Raw genomic sequence first — 14,186 nt, 5'->3', positions numbered from 1 at the left:
ATTCCACCATAAAGTACATTTACACCTCGCAGGCCAATACATTATAGCACCTGCTGCGTAACACAATGCAGCACGCCCCCAGTCCTCGGCAGCGCGTTCACAGCAACCTGCCGGATCTCCCTATCAGGAAGAAGCTTCTGCAACACCTCGAGCGCATTCCGGTCCGCAACGGGATCCCCAAACGCAGGGATGACCAGCCCGCCATTCACAAAATAAAAGTTCACATACGACGCCGCAGGCGCCTCCTCCTCGTGCGCCAGCGTCCCCTTCACCAGCGCCAGATCGGGTTCTTCAACATCGTGGATCTCGAAGCGGCGGCCGCGCGCATCGGTCGAGGACTCTAGGATCGAGCGCATTTCGTTATACATCTCCCAGTAAACGGGATCAGCAGACTCAGAAGAGGCAGACCCACGCGGCCGGTTTAGCACCACCACGCCCGGCCGCACGAACCGTGCCTCGGCGTCGACGTGGCAGTCTGTGATATCCAGCCCCAGACGGCCGGGGAACCAGATGAATTTCTCGATGCCCAGCAGCCGGCGCAGCTCGGCTTCGCAGTTTGCGCGCGAGAGGCCGCCATTCCGCCCCGCTTCGACGATGCTGCTCTCGGTTGCCATGAACGTGCCTTCGCCGTCGAACTCGAGGCCACCGCCCTCGAGCCGGATCGCGGCTTGTACCCGTGTCACAGGGTTCGTGGGGTCGGCGGCGTTCTCGAGTTCTAGTGCGCGCGATGCAAAGACTGCGTTCTCGCGCCGGGATGACTCGTCCATCTCGGGCCAGTCGTCAGGCGTTTCACTCTCTGTCTTTGATGCTGTCTTTGTCTTCGTCTCCGCGCTGCCACCATAGATCCACTCGTCCGTCTTATTCCCCCACTCGCAGAATCCAAAGTCGACTGCATACCGCTGCTGGTCATCGGCTCCGCGCACGTACACGGGGCCCGTGTCGCGCACCCAGCAGTGGTTCGTGGCGCACGGCACGAGCGAGATGCGCCCCTGCTGTCTGTTCTTATCAGCGTCTGACGACGCCTGCAGCCGCTGGTTGACGAGCGTCTGCGCGCGCGCCTGGTCTTCGGGCCGCACATGCAGGCGCACGGGCTCGAAGACTGCGATCGTCCCGGCTAGGTCGACGATCTCGTTGCAGGTGCGCTTGTACAGGCCCGGGAGCGTGGAGCAGCGTGAGGGGAAGCCGAGGATTGTGGCGCGGTGCGGCGTTGTTTCTGCGGGGCAGATATATTGCTTTTTGGTGTTTTCGTTGCTTTCTTTGCTTGCTCGCTGCTGCGCGTGCCAGAGACTGTTTGTGGGTGGCATGGTGGAGGTGCGGGTTGAGGATGTGATGTTGCGGTGTTTGGGAGGACCGGTGATGATGTTGGATTGTCGAGGGAGCTTGGGGACGAATGTGGACTGTAGTGGCGTGGTGGATGCGCAATATAATAGACGCTTATCTCATAGTTAGTCACATGCGCCTTGCCATTTCCTGTCTGAGGGGAAGGTGGTTCTTCTGCTTACAACGTCGATGGATGACCGAAACCCCCGAACGCGGAGACTCGAGCGTGAGAATGCACAGAGAAGTGTGGACATTGCAAGCGGGAAAAAAAAGGTCACACAGAACTGCGCGATGCGACCCTATTTATCCATGGATGGCGAGCAGAGGAGAGAGATAAGGAGACACAAGGCCAGGATTGAGGTCATCGCCTAAACGGGATAGTCCAAGCGACGAAGGCAGCACAACCCAACTGGCCATTGCGTCAACTGTCGAACACTCCCTGTCCCAAGCCCAAAGGAGGCGAAGTGAAGCACCAATCCAGCAATTCCAGCAATTCACCCACAAAACAGCGGCTGTCTCTCTCCCTCATGCCCCTCAACCTCCTCACCAAGCCACAGCATCGGCACCGCCGTCAAGGCCACTAACCCACCCAACGTCGCCGACATAGCGCCCCACCCAAACCGATACTCCACGAACCCACCCCAGAGTGGCCCAAAGAACACCCCGGCAAACTGACACATGCTCTGCAACCCGAACCCCTGCGCCACCGCGCCCTTGGAGCCCAGCGACCCGGGCTGCGCCAGCTCCAGCGCCGTCAGCGCGCGCTGCGTCTCGACGTACATGGCCGGCGCGCACGCGTGGATGAACACGCCAATGAAGAAGAGCAGCGTGATCAGCAGGCCTATGTGCGGTGGGGAGTGGGGTTCGGTGAAGCGGAGGCAGATCAGTGATGGTGTGAGGAGGAAGAAGCATGCGAAGGCGACGAGGCGCGCGCCGAATCGGTCGGTGATGTACCCTGGAGAAAGATAAGACGGATTATCAGATGGGACAATTCAATCGCCTTTTGTGGGCGACCTTTTCAAGGTTGGTCCATTGGGCGCTGACATACCGAAGAATGGCTCGAAGAAGGCTGGTATCGCCATCGGCAGGAATATCAGCCCCATTCCCAGCGCGGACCACCCGTACCGCGTCTCGACGAAGATGGACAGGGTCTGTATGATGCAACACATTAGCGCCTGCTTCTTTCTTCAGGGGTGGACTGTCCAGACCACATCAAAAGCCGAGAGCAAGATCCCATGCACCAGTAGGGCCCACGAGGAGATCAGCACGCGACGCTGTCGCAAGATTCGAAGCATGGCAAAGCGGCCATTGAATTGAGGAGGTTGCGATGCTGCAGTAGTCTCTGGCGGTTGTTGTTGTTGTTGTTGTTGTTGTTGTTGTTGCTGCTGCTGCTCTTCCTGTGACTGCACAGGCGACTCCGGGTCGGAATTCGTATCAGACGCACTCACCCAGCGCTCCGCCTGCCTCTTCTCGATCATGACCACGCGCATGACCAAATCCAGCGCAATGATGGAATACGCCATCCAGAACACCGCGTCATACCCGCCGGCATGGAACACCACGCCGCCCAGAAACGGGCCTAGCAGGAACCCGGACGCAATCGCCGAGCCCAGGTACCCGATCGTCTGTCCGAGGCGGTCCTGCGGCACCGAGTCGTGGAGCAGCGCAAAGGCTGCCACTACGACCATGGCGCCCGCGCAGCCCTGTAGCAGCCGGCCTGTGATGAACATGGCTAGCGAGTGCGCTGTGTGCAGCACTACCATGCAGCCCGCGAGCAAGATCAGTGCGCTCAGGAATGGTAGTCGGCGTGTGCGCGCGCTGTCGACGAGGTATCCGAAGACCGGGCAGAGGACGAGAGCCGTACCGGCCTCACACATTAGGAGGATACTGATCCAGTATTCGCCTGCTTGTGTCAACCCGTGTTGCTCTTCAGGTACTTGCTGATTCGCAGGTGCAGAGCCACGACATACGATCGCTGTACTCGACATTGGCCCGATCCATCAAGGCTGTGGGCATGACGGGGACAATCTAGCAGGTGTTAATCTTTGTTACTTTTGAGTCTTCACGCCATGCTCAAAAGTGCTCGCTTACCATGGCATAGAGAAGAAAGTCCTGTTTCAGTCGGCCCCGTTAGCGCATGGCCTCTCCTAACCCGGGATTCGGACACACCGTGAATGTGGACATCCAGACTGTCGCTACAATGAATGTCGTCGAGGAACGTAGCTTGAGAAGCCATGGCGGTCTGCTACTGCCGGGGATGACCTTGGAGGTTGGCGTCATGGCGGATTATTGCTAAATTGCGTGCAGCAAAGTCAATGCCAACAATGAGCGATCCGGGTCTATGATAACCCAAGAATGTGCTTTTCAAGGGCAGACAAAGCACTCTTATGGTACTTTTGAAGAGATCAAAGCGAAAATGAGCCAAACGAGAAATCCCGCTGACTCTGAAGAGAGGTATCCATTCGAGATCTCCCGAGACACTGATTACTGCTCCTGCAGCTAGGTAAGCTGGGTTGGGGATGAAGCAGTCTTGAGTCTGTTTGTCTTAGTATCACAAGCCCCCTCCACCCATGTCTGTCCTTGGCACCCCCGTTGAAGTCAACGTTGCAGAGAACGATCAGATGCACCCGCGTTGAGCAGCAACCTCGGGCTCCGATTCGAGAATTGGCAACGAAACCGCGCTTGGCTCTGCTGCTCGACTTGCTTGTGCGCTTTCTTTTCTTTCTTGGATTTGGGTATTGGCCTCTTCATTGGTTCTTGCTTTTGGTGGCTATACTTGACGGTGCGATAGTAGATTGATTAAAGTGGTACGGTAGAGTAATGTGAATTGCAAAGTTGAATCCTGATATTCATTCCATTGCTGTAAAATGACAAGTTTGATGCTCTCTGATAATTCATCCGCTGACCAGAACCAGTCTGAGATTTAATGGATTGAGACGAGATATTATCCCCTAGGTACGTATGTAAGTCGAGCTCAGTTTCGCAATGGCATTGCTGCTGTGTGACTAGAAGAAAGATGTGCTCCGACGCGTCTCACTGTCTCTACATACCTGGCGATGCAGTAGACGAGTAGGCGGTATGAGTTGTTGCGCAGTGTAGGGCTTGTCCATACTATACAAGGTCGATATTCTACTCTATCTACATAGCTCCGTAGCTACTTCATAGTCAGAAGATAGCATGGACGTCACAGACAATTCCATATCCCCCGCACAGTACGACAGCACCATCTCAGCGTCATCTAGTTGCTCTCCATCGCATCTCGCCGTGACAGCTGCACTGAGCCGCGGTGGAGGTCGCCGACCCGGCTGCGAAGTGGATCTCCCTCCTCTCTCTCTCTCTTTTTTTTTTTTTAACAAGGTAGCCACCTTCAAATCCCGGGAGAGGCTCGGGGTCGGAAATTCGGGGTTCGGGTTTGGATATGATGGGTTCATTTGGTATTCGAGTAGTTGATCATGGAGGGGGGAATCCTTTGGTGAGCATGTAGGTGTGTTATCGCAGTCTGGGGAAGCTCAACACTCAGGCAGTAGTATAGGGGATTTTCTTTCTTTCTATCTTTCTTTTTCCCCCATCTGATTCTTTGTGGCCACTGAAAAAGAAAACTTGCTTATGTTTGCTTAGATCTCTTGAATTGCTTAAATTCTGGGATTTCTCGTGAGGTTAAGTGAGGAGGCGTCGGCTGAAGCTGCTTGCGATAAGAGAGCCACTCGCGGGCATCGGAGGTGCCCGACGGCCTTCTTCCTCAGCGTCTCAGCCCATTTTTCCCTCAAATAAATAGAGTCCCGTCCAGACTGCTTCTACCTTCAGCTTCTCAGCTTCTCGTCCAGTTTCTAATTCTTTTGGTCTTCTCACCCAAGCCTAGTCGAGCCCTCCCTGATCGCTCCCACAGCTGGTTATCTCTTATCTTGTCTTCCCCGACCTGATCACCAGTTCCACCATGAGCGCATTGGCAGCCGCCCGCTACGGCAAGGACAATGTCCGCGTGTACAAGGTGCATCGCGATGAGAAGACGGGAGTGCAGACAGTGGTGGAGATGACGGTGTGTGTGCTGCTGGAGGGGGATATCGAAACCTCGTGAGTACCAAGGCCACACATAGCTTCTTCGACAACAAGGCTGACTCCATTGCGAACACAGCTACACCAAAGCCGACAACAGCGTGGTAGTCGCAACAGACTCGATCAAGAATACCATCTACATCACAGCAAAGCAGCAGCCGGTGACGCCGCCCGAGCTCTTCGGGTCAATCCTGGGCACGCACTTCATCGAGAAATATGGACACATCCACGCGGCGCACGTCAATATCGTGACGCACCGCTGGGTGCGCATGGACGTCGACGGCAAGCCGCACCCGCATTCGTTTGTCAAGGACAGCGCCGAGACGCGCAACGTGCAGGTCGACGTCGTCGAGGGCCAGGGCATCGACATCAATTCCGCCATCCAGGGCCTGACCGTGCTCAAGAGCACCAACTCACAGTTCTGGGGCTTTATCCGCGACGAATACACCACCCTCAAGGAAACCTGGGACCGGATTCTCAGCACCGATGTCTCGGCTAGTTGGCAGTGGCGCCGCTTCGCTCGCCTTGCGGATGTCCAGGCGAATGCGGCCCAGTTCAATCCCGCCTGGGAGGCGGCCCGCAGCATCACCCTCAAGACCTTTGCTGAGGATAACAGCGCTAGTGTGCAGAATACGATGTACAAGATGGGCGAGCAGATTCTCGCTCGGGTCCCGCTGCTCGAGACTGTCGAGTACTCGTTGCCCAATAACCATTACTTTGAAGTCGGTATGTTTTCTCTCTATCCCTCTTACTCTCACCTTTCCAATATTCTGACTTTTCCTACTAGATCTCAGCTGGCACAAGGGTACCAAGAACACTGGCAAGGACGCCGAGGTGTACGCGCCGCAGTCCAACCCCAACGGTCTCATCAAGTGTACCGTGGGCCGCTCCGGCCAGAAGGCCAAGCTGTAGATGCTAGATTTAGCGACAGCAACGCAGGAGTTCAACATGGTGTCTATTTTCTCTGTACATATAAATGAGCCGAATTGAATGATATATACCGATGAAACCATTTGGTATTGCCTTTGATATTCAAAATGCCCTGAATAGAAACTGGATTATCTTTTAACGTGAGTGAGCTATAAGCACGCCAATACCGAAAGAAATCGAATGTAATCCCTAGATGCTACATAGTCAACTCTACCTAGTCATGGCAAACACTTTCTTGCCACGCAGACAATCCCCCAGAAAATCTCCCCAGAGCCAGTTCCCCACACAAGATCCCGAGAAGCACAGCGATCAAAACACCAACATTGAAGCTCATGACGGCCAGCATGCTGTCCAGTATTGTTAGCGAGATTTCGATTCGTTTGGGACTTCTCACTCGAGGCAACACACAGAAAGTATCCCACCAAAGCCCTCACAAGCTCCAGCAAAGCGCGAGTCCCATCTTTGCGGAAACTCCATGCCCCTGTTGCCTTCCATGGTGGCAGTAGATGCCTCCACGAAAAAATAAGCCTGTTTCGTGGGGAGCTGTGTTCGATCAAACCGGTTGTAGAGGACCGTCTTCGATCTAGGCTATTGTAGGTAACCGACCAAGAATCTTCTGCTGCTGCTGTTTCTTCTGCCTGGGCTGTGTTTATGTATAGTGGCAGTGGACTCAGCTTTGCCTTCGGGATAGATCTCTGTTGTCTGTGGGTACCATTCAGGTTGATAGACGGTAGCCCGGCCTCTTGATGGGACCATGCTCGCTCGAGTTGGAACTTAAGGGCGCCGAGGAAGCGGTTGAATATCGCCAGCAGGAATAGGCAGACGAGTGTAAGAATGTACTGTGTCAACGAGGTGGTTGTCCAGCCGGCGAAGAGGAGTGTGATTTTGGTGTTGGTTGTGAAAACGGAGGACATGGGCATGGCCATGCTGGAATTGTAATTGTCACTGGTGTCTGCCATATCCGATTCTGTGGACTTATGTACGTGTGTCATTTGCTTCGTTGTAGAGACAAGAGAATTGATTGTTGGAAGAAGTAGAACCAGAGAAGAAACCCGACTTAGGATGAATGCCCTCGTGTCTACACCGTTCTTCGTCCTAGATATAATTGGCAGCCATTGAAAACCAACACCAACAATTCTTACGCGCAATTTCAGGTTCTTATGACCTCAAACGGGGCCAATAAATAAGAATCTGACTGGGGTGTTTTAGAGCAGAATATCCCCCCAGAATCGAGCGCAAATTCGCTCATTTTGATAAGAGCTTATCATTGATCTATATAATTATATGCCTTATGCTAAAGATCTAATTAAGTTAAAATATACGACCAACTCTAGCTATGCCAAATGCATACAAAAGGGAATCACCTCCCGGTAACAACCCTCTTCACTCAACGAAAGCCCCACGCCAGAAGGATCCCTCTTGAGCAAAAAACGCTCAATCTGCAGCATCTTTGAGTCCGCGTCAAGTGTCCTCTGTCGACGGCGACGTAATAGTTCTCGACATTCCGTGTCCAGCCGTTTCAACTCTGTCTCTGCCTTGAACAACATCACCAGGAAGAGACATACTTCCCCAAACGTGAAGATCACCACCACTAGCCGGATCATGTATTTATGTGCCGAGAGAAAGGACCAGGGATGATCAACATCAACAGCATCCCGGTGATTGTCCCCAGATCTATGCACTTGTGTCTGGATACCATTCCCTCGTTGAGATAGCCACCCAAGCCCGTATAGATCGTAGACAGCGCGTTTCTGGGGGTTTGATAGAATCTCATGGGCGGCAACAATCAGTCGGTACCGCCTTGCTCGTTCTTCTTTGGATAGATGGCCAGGAGAAGATACTATCGTACGGTCTGGATGATATGCCTTCACGAGATCGTAGTATCTTGCCTTGGAATATTGTTGGCCCCTCTTTATCCCGATAATTTCATATGGGGTCGGGATTTGTGTTGATGGCCACGGGAATCGCTTGTCTGGTTCTCGTGGATTATGTCGAGAGATAGAATCGGTATGCTTGGGGTTTGGCGGGTCGGATGCCATGCGGTGGAAAGAGGCTGATTTTTTGAGGGAGTGTAGATGAAGGAAGATTGGGGTTGTTGCTTTACTGCGCATTTTGTTAAAGAACAGATTCTAGTCTCAGTCTTCTTCTAACAAGTACAAGTAGTCCTATCATGGCCTTGTTTTTGTATTGGGTTTCTTCTATCACAAATTCATGGATATAGTATTACATCACATAAAGCAATGTACCAATGCCTACACTCACCCGGATGGTCCTCAATGCGAGTAGCATGCGTAGCTGTAAGGGACGAGTGGGAATGAGCACGTTTGCGATGGTTTCCAGGGTTGTTGGGTCGAAGATGCCAGAGACGAAGGATTCATCCCTATTCTTGCGAAATTGCAGATGGATGTTCTGGTTCAATGTGCTCAATTTCACTCATGTCCCTGTCGATCATCACAGTTCTTTGCTGCCCGACTCCTTCAGGATTCCATATGCATGTAAATGAGTTATCCTCTGCTCATCGAACTCAGGACCCATGTCTTTCTATCATGGCTAAATGCGCTCTGATTTATGTAATTGGTTCTATAAGTACATTCAAAGACCCGCAGTCCAAGCGGTAGTCAACGAAAATATCAGAAACATCCCAGGAACAAAAGAAAAAGACTCCACACCCATGCGCTTGCGGTTTCGATCATAACATCGACAATAGATTACAGAACAGGCGGAGACCCGAGGTCGACGGGAAAGAAACACAACGAAACAGTTATGCGGACTTGGTCTGCTGGAAGGCTTCTTGCACTTCGGGTAGGTTGCCCAGGACCGATTGGTTGCCGAATTTGATGATGTTATGCTTGTAGGGATGGCGAAGACCCTCGAACGCTAAACCATGCATGTCAGTCAATATTCATAAAACAGCATTCGATATTAGATTCGCAAAGAGCCAGCAAAGCAGACACGCCATATCGAGGCAAATCTCCACCAGACCAAAACTTACTCTTGAGTCGAGCCAACCGCGGCTCCTGGAGCCGGTTCTTAGGCAGCATGCCCTTCACTGCGCGCCGTAGCACCTCACCACCGCCCCATTTGGCGAACATCTGGTCCATAGTCATGCTCTTCAGGCTACCAGGCCGCGTCGTGTGCGTGTAGTACTTCTTCTGGAGGCGCTTATTCCCCGTAGTGTGCAGGTCATGGCAACCCACCACGACGACGTAGTCACCGCAATCCGTCGAGGGGTCGTAGATCGGCTTGTTCTTGCCCATGAGGACCAGGGCAATGGACGAGGCAAGGCGGCCGAGAGAGCGCGGGTCGGAGCCGGCATCGACATAGTGCCATGTCCGGGAATAGGCAAGACGAGTCTAGAGACAGTAGAAAGTTAGCAGGTCTGGATCGATAGGGTTGGACTTTGAATGTTATGTTGGGTTGTTGCGACAATGTTTGCGCATGGTGTATTTACCTTTCCAATGGTTTGCGACATCTTGTCAACGATACGACAATCTTTCAATTGACTTAGAGAAGAATAAATCAAGGAAAAAGATTCGATTGCTAAAAGACGCAGACTGCGACCAACCCGCGCGATCGCTGGCTCCTGCCCGAACCGCCAACTCGCGGCTTCTGAAGTTCTCCGGTCACGTGACCAAGCCCTAAGTTAGTCAACTCACTAACCCCTTTGGGACTAGCGCCTAATAAGCGACGGCCGCACGGAAGGAGGGAAATCAGGCGAGTTCGGTGCACTTGCGGTTTTCCCTTCATCCACGACAACACACTCCTCCCATCGACAACCAGGGCCATTTCACCCACCATGGCTTCCCTCCCGAGTGTGCAATGCTTCGGCAAGAAGAAGACGGGTGAGTCTCCCTTTTCCTGTCTCTGCGTTGCAAGCGACACCTGGAATCAATTTGCTAAACTGTTAATTTTTATAGCCACCGCTGTCGCCCACTGCAAGGTATGAAGACGATTCCCCGATATACACCCGCTGCGCCTGGAGAAATTGGAAAGAAAAAAAATAGTTATAAGGGGAAAAGAGCTTTGGTGTCGGAAGACGAAGTGACGAAGCACCACACAAAGCGCAATGATGGAACGATATCCGAACAAATGCTGAGACTTTTCTTCTGCAATTACAGCAAGGCAAGGGCCTCGTCAAGGTTAACGGCCAGCCCCTCGGCCTGGTCCAGCCCGAGATCCTTCGCTTCAAGGTCTACGAGCCCCTCCTGATTGTCGGCGTCGACAAGTTCGCCGGTGTCGACATCCGCGTTCGCGTCACTGGTGGTGGTCACACCTCGCAGGTCTACGCCATCCGCCAGGCTATCGCCAAGTCGATCGTCGCCTACTACCAGAAGTACGTCGACGAGCACTCCAAGAACCAGCTCAAGCAGGCTCTTGCCCAGTACGACCGCACGCTGCTGGTCGCCGACAACCGCCGTACGGAGCCCAAGAAGTTCGGTGGTCGCGGTGCCCGCTCGCGCTACCAGAAGTCCTACCGTTAAATTCCTTGCTCCCTTTATTTATGTGGGAAAAGGAATTGCAACGGGATGGATGCGGGGAGGACATGGAAAAAAGAAATCTCTTCAATATTTTCTTGTCGACTCAGTCACGACTTTCTTCTTTTTTCTATGGGCCTTCTTGGTGGTCTGGATGGTGCATTTGGGAGGATCTGGGGTTTTGCATTGAGCGGCTGGTTCGGAGTGGCCGCTGCTTTGCATGAGAATGGAAACACACTACACCGGGGCTCGAGCCCTTTCGAGCCGTCTGTTGGAATGGTCTTCCGTGTCCCGGTGCTGGGTGGGTGTGTGTGAAGAGAGGATGGATATCCTATGGTTTTTCACTGGCGCTTGTCCTACATGGCTGGATTAAAAAAAATACCTAGCATAGGCCAGGAAAATCTGCTCGAATAACACCGGGTTTTATCTTTGTTCAAACATCTGCTATCTGCGTGTCCAGGTGGTCGAGGCTTGCTGATTAACTGCACGGGCGGATTCTGGCTCAATCGTCGCCTGGTCCTTGACTGAATCCCCTAAAGACCCCAATACCTGCCCTGGGTCTGTTAGATCAAGGATGAGAAACGCTTAAGCCTGTGCCAAGTTCCACTCTGGATGGACTAGAAAATAGGCCAACAAACCATGTCATTTGACGAGATACAAGCGCCATGTGTAGGACATTGACATACAACTTCGGGACGCCAATACCACCACGGCTCCTATTTCTCTGAACCAGATTTGAATCAATGTGCCTCAAGGGACTTCTAACTTCCGCTCGCCACTAATGTCTATCTGTTCCTGAACTCCATCCACTGCTTATCCGAACCTTCGTTTGGACCCATCATCTAGGAAAGTATCCAGCAGCCTCCCAGTCAATGATGCCGACAGATCTAGTTTGTTTTAAAACATCTTCTGCCTTGATATTCTTGGAGCCGAGTTCGGCATGGTCAAAGGCAGTCCATGACCATCGATTTGCACGCTCGTCGGTAATTCTAAGAATACTTATTTCAATCAGTCCTATACTTGATGAGATACTGCTCAGGCATATTATCCCCATCCCCATCCCATTGTATGCATCGCCTTTCAGTACTCAGAAGCTTCGTGGGTTTACACCACAGCTTTCACCTAATAGTGCTTCTATTCCTTATTGAGAGTGGGTTAGGTGATCGCAAGGCTTCAGCCTATTTCTCTGCTAAGGCACAGCCATGACCGGCAATTACGTTCTGCTTGGTGTAGAATATTAGCATACTCCAGTATTGTAGCTTCTTCTTCTCTTGTGTCACTTAATCGTAGAAAAATAGGGCATTGACGAGGCACGTGCTCATCTACCTACTCGAAAGACTCCCCAACAGGGTCTTCCTTCCATTGGTCGAAGTTGTCTTTACCATAGAGCTGAGTCTGTTTCATGTAAAAGGTGATCATGTTTGTGGCTTTACGTACTCAATAAAATTGATCTTATAATATGAAAAATGTCTACGTGAGTAGTGGAATTTGGAACGTTGCATGGTAACGCAGATAATTTTACTTACAGACCTTCGTCCTTTGATGGATTGTAGAGCAACTAAATTCTTCCATGGGCACAGTGTTACACTGTAAATTAATGTCATTCAATTGAATCTTTTGTTGTGCACTTATACTAAGTAACGTGAAAGTACGAGTTAAGTGACGTGAAATAATAATAGGAAAAGAAAATCCGAGATGCCCTTAGAAAAAAAAGATTAACTCTTCCTTAAATGCCCATACCGAAAACACTTGAAAAATAGGGCAGATGCTCATAGCACAATCCTCGACATTTCCTCAGTATCCTCGACTCAAAGTGTGCTCGAACCACAGGGGCCTCGAATCACAGCTTCTGCTGCGCCAGAACCTCGTAACGGTTCTGGAAATAAGACATTCGCTGGGCCTGAGGCTGGGGCAGCTGGGCCTGCACTCTGATAGGCAGAGGAGCAGCACACTCATCATCGTAGAACCCGATCTTCATATGCTTGTACATAGCTCGAGAGGTCAGACAGGTTCGAGCGACGAGGGCGTACTTGATGGAGTTCGTGCTGACGTAGGCAGTGCCTCCTGAGAAAAGCACGTGGAGCACAGCCAAGCCCTCAATGTGGAGGAGGTTCTCCCGAATGACAGCCTCAGTGATGTGGGACTGAACGTTGTTTATGAAGAGGTTGCGGGTAGCACCCTCGAAAGCTTGACGGCGCACGTACACCGGCGCAACCCAGGAGCTATTCGACCATCTGACAGTAACCTGTGATAGTTAGTAAGAGAAGCTTGAAGGGGGGGTGGTTTCTTTTCTCTCTCTTGGGGTACTCTAGGCAACTTACCAGACAACCAGCAACATGGAACGGGATGGATTGAGCGTATTTCAGGAACGCGTTGGCTTGTTCCGAATCGAGGAAGGTGACTTGTGCAGAGTTGGTCCCTGGGCGAATGAAGATCTGTACCACGATACCACCTCGAACAACGGCCGCGACGTCTGCGTGGGTCATGGTGTTGGACGACTTGATGACCACGGTGCACTTAGCGTTCGGGTCATAGTGAGGCAGGATGGTCAGACCGGGGCCCTTGGCTTTCAGAGGGAAAGGAGCTCCTACACCCTCAGCAACATTGCCGGCAACATTGCCCGGCTTTTCGTTGTCCATGGGCTTCTCATCCTGGTCCTTGGCCGAGCTGGCGGCCCTAGCCCTCTTGCGACGAGGAGAGGGGACGGCTGAGCTAGCCACGCTGAGTTCAGGAGTCTGTATGACCTCCTGAAGCACAGAGTAAGTTAGAACTAATTGCATACTCTTTTATCATGGCATGTCCCTACCTCCTTGTCCTCATCCAGGACTTCCTCGTTGACCGCCAGGGAGGTCTTCAGCAGATCTATGATGTTGGAGATACCGTCAGCCAGAATGCCCACTTGAATGTGATTAATTAGCACGACAAAAGAAGACGAAATACTCACTCAACTCTGCCAAAGCCTCCAGCTATATCGGTAATCGATGGTTAGATAATGGCGATTCTTGCTAAGAAGTGATGGGTTTACTTACCAGGCCCTCATACTCCCACTTGGGGATTTGAATGGTGTCCTCGTTACCGGACACCGCACCCCGCAAGCCCGCCTGTAAAAGCTAATTAGAAAAAGTTCTGGGGGAAAAAGGAAGGATATATCGTCAAGAAGCAAGATCTTACCAGATCCTCCCTGGTTGCGAGTAAACATTTAGCGACAGGATCAGATTTACAAGTCATTCATCGGTAAGAACAAGGAATGAATGAAGCAAGAAGAAGATAAGATCAAGAAAGCAATAGACAGAAGGGTCAGCAGGTGAATCCAGGTATGCTTAGTCGTCGACGACTCAGCCGAACCTAGCCTTACTACCCGCCTAATCTATCCGGGGTAGAGAATCCGGGATAAATATACTTACCCAG

At 51.9% G+C, this 14,186-nt stretch overlaps 7 protein-coding genes across 7 annotated transcripts; 2 read left to right on the top strand and 5 right to left on the bottom strand.

Annotated features, from left to right (window-relative positions):
* Window positions 1–41: 41 nt before the first annotated feature.
* On the bottom strand, window positions 42–1,304 carry NUU61_009969 (agmatine deiminase family protein; the record flags this gene model as incomplete). Its single annotated transcript, XM_056660494.1, has 1 exon — window positions 42–1,304. One exon carries the CDS (start codon window positions 1,302–1,304, stop codon window positions 42–44), a length of 1,263 nt encoding a protein of 420 aa, XP_056506992.1.
* A 510-nt stretch (window positions 1,305–1,814) lies between these two features.
* NUU61_009968 (MFS transporter) lies at window positions 1,815–3,600 on the bottom strand (the record flags this gene model as incomplete). The annotated part of the gene is made up of 6 exons (XM_056660493.1): window positions 1,815–2,275; window positions 2,369–2,471; window positions 2,529–3,223; window positions 3,291–3,348; window positions 3,412–3,432; window positions 3,490–3,600. The coding sequence occupies 6 exons, from the start codon at window positions 3,598–3,600 to the stop codon at window positions 1,815–1,817; spliced, it is 1,449 nt and encodes a 482-aa protein (XP_056506991.1).
* Window positions 3,601–5,254: 1,654 nt separating this feature from the next.
* On the top strand, window positions 5,255–6,285 carry NUU61_009967 (urate oxidase; the record flags this gene model as incomplete). The annotated part of the gene is made up of 3 exons (XM_056660492.1): window positions 5,255–5,391; window positions 5,453–6,099; window positions 6,161–6,285. 3 exons carry the CDS (start codon window positions 5,255–5,257, stop codon window positions 6,283–6,285), a joined length of 909 nt encoding a protein of 302 aa, XP_056506990.1.
* A 232-nt stretch (window positions 6,286–6,517) lies between these two features.
* NUU61_009966 (copper transporter family protein) lies at window positions 6,518–7,552 on the bottom strand (the record flags this gene model as incomplete). The annotated part of the gene is made up of 3 exons (XM_056660491.1): window positions 6,518–6,650; window positions 6,712–7,398; window positions 7,500–7,552. 3 exons carry the CDS (start codon window positions 7,550–7,552, stop codon window positions 6,518–6,520), a joined length of 873 nt encoding a protein of 290 aa, XP_056506989.1.
* Window positions 7,553–9,064: 1,512 nt separating this feature from the next.
* On the bottom strand, window positions 9,065–9,775 carry NUU61_009965 (mitochondrial 54S ribosomal protein uL13m; the record flags this gene model as incomplete). Its single annotated transcript, XM_056660490.1, has 3 exons — window positions 9,065–9,180; window positions 9,296–9,656; window positions 9,755–9,775. The coding sequence occupies 3 exons, from the start codon at window positions 9,773–9,775 to the stop codon at window positions 9,065–9,067; spliced, it is 498 nt and encodes a 165-aa protein (XP_056506988.1).
* A 324-nt stretch (window positions 9,776–10,099) lies between these two features.
* Window positions 10,100–10,784, top strand: NUU61_009964 (40S ribosomal protein uS9; the record flags this gene model as incomplete). The annotated part of the gene is made up of 3 exons (XM_056660489.1): window positions 10,100–10,145; window positions 10,221–10,243; window positions 10,422–10,784. The coding sequence occupies 3 exons, from the start codon at window positions 10,100–10,102 to the stop codon at window positions 10,782–10,784; spliced, it is 432 nt and encodes a 143-aa protein (XP_056506987.1).
* A 1,834-nt stretch (window positions 10,785–12,618) lies between these two features.
* NUU61_009963 (uncharacterized protein) lies at window positions 12,619–13,558 on the bottom strand (the record flags this gene model as incomplete). The annotated part of the gene is made up of 2 exons (XM_056660488.1): window positions 12,619–13,023; window positions 13,100–13,558. The coding sequence occupies 2 exons, from the start codon at window positions 13,556–13,558 to the stop codon at window positions 12,619–12,621; spliced, it is 864 nt and encodes a 287-aa protein (XP_056506986.1).
* Window positions 13,559–14,186: the final 628 nt, after the last annotated feature.

Source organism: Penicillium alfredii (assembly GCF_028826965.1).
Source record: "Penicillium alfredii strain IBT 34128 chromosome Unknown utg000012l_segment0_segment0, whole genome shotgun sequence".
Classification (NCBI taxonomy): domain Eukaryota; kingdom Fungi; phylum Ascomycota; class Eurotiomycetes; order Eurotiales; family Aspergillaceae; genus Penicillium; species Penicillium alfredii.
This window is presented reverse-complemented; position numbering and strand designations above follow the sequence as displayed.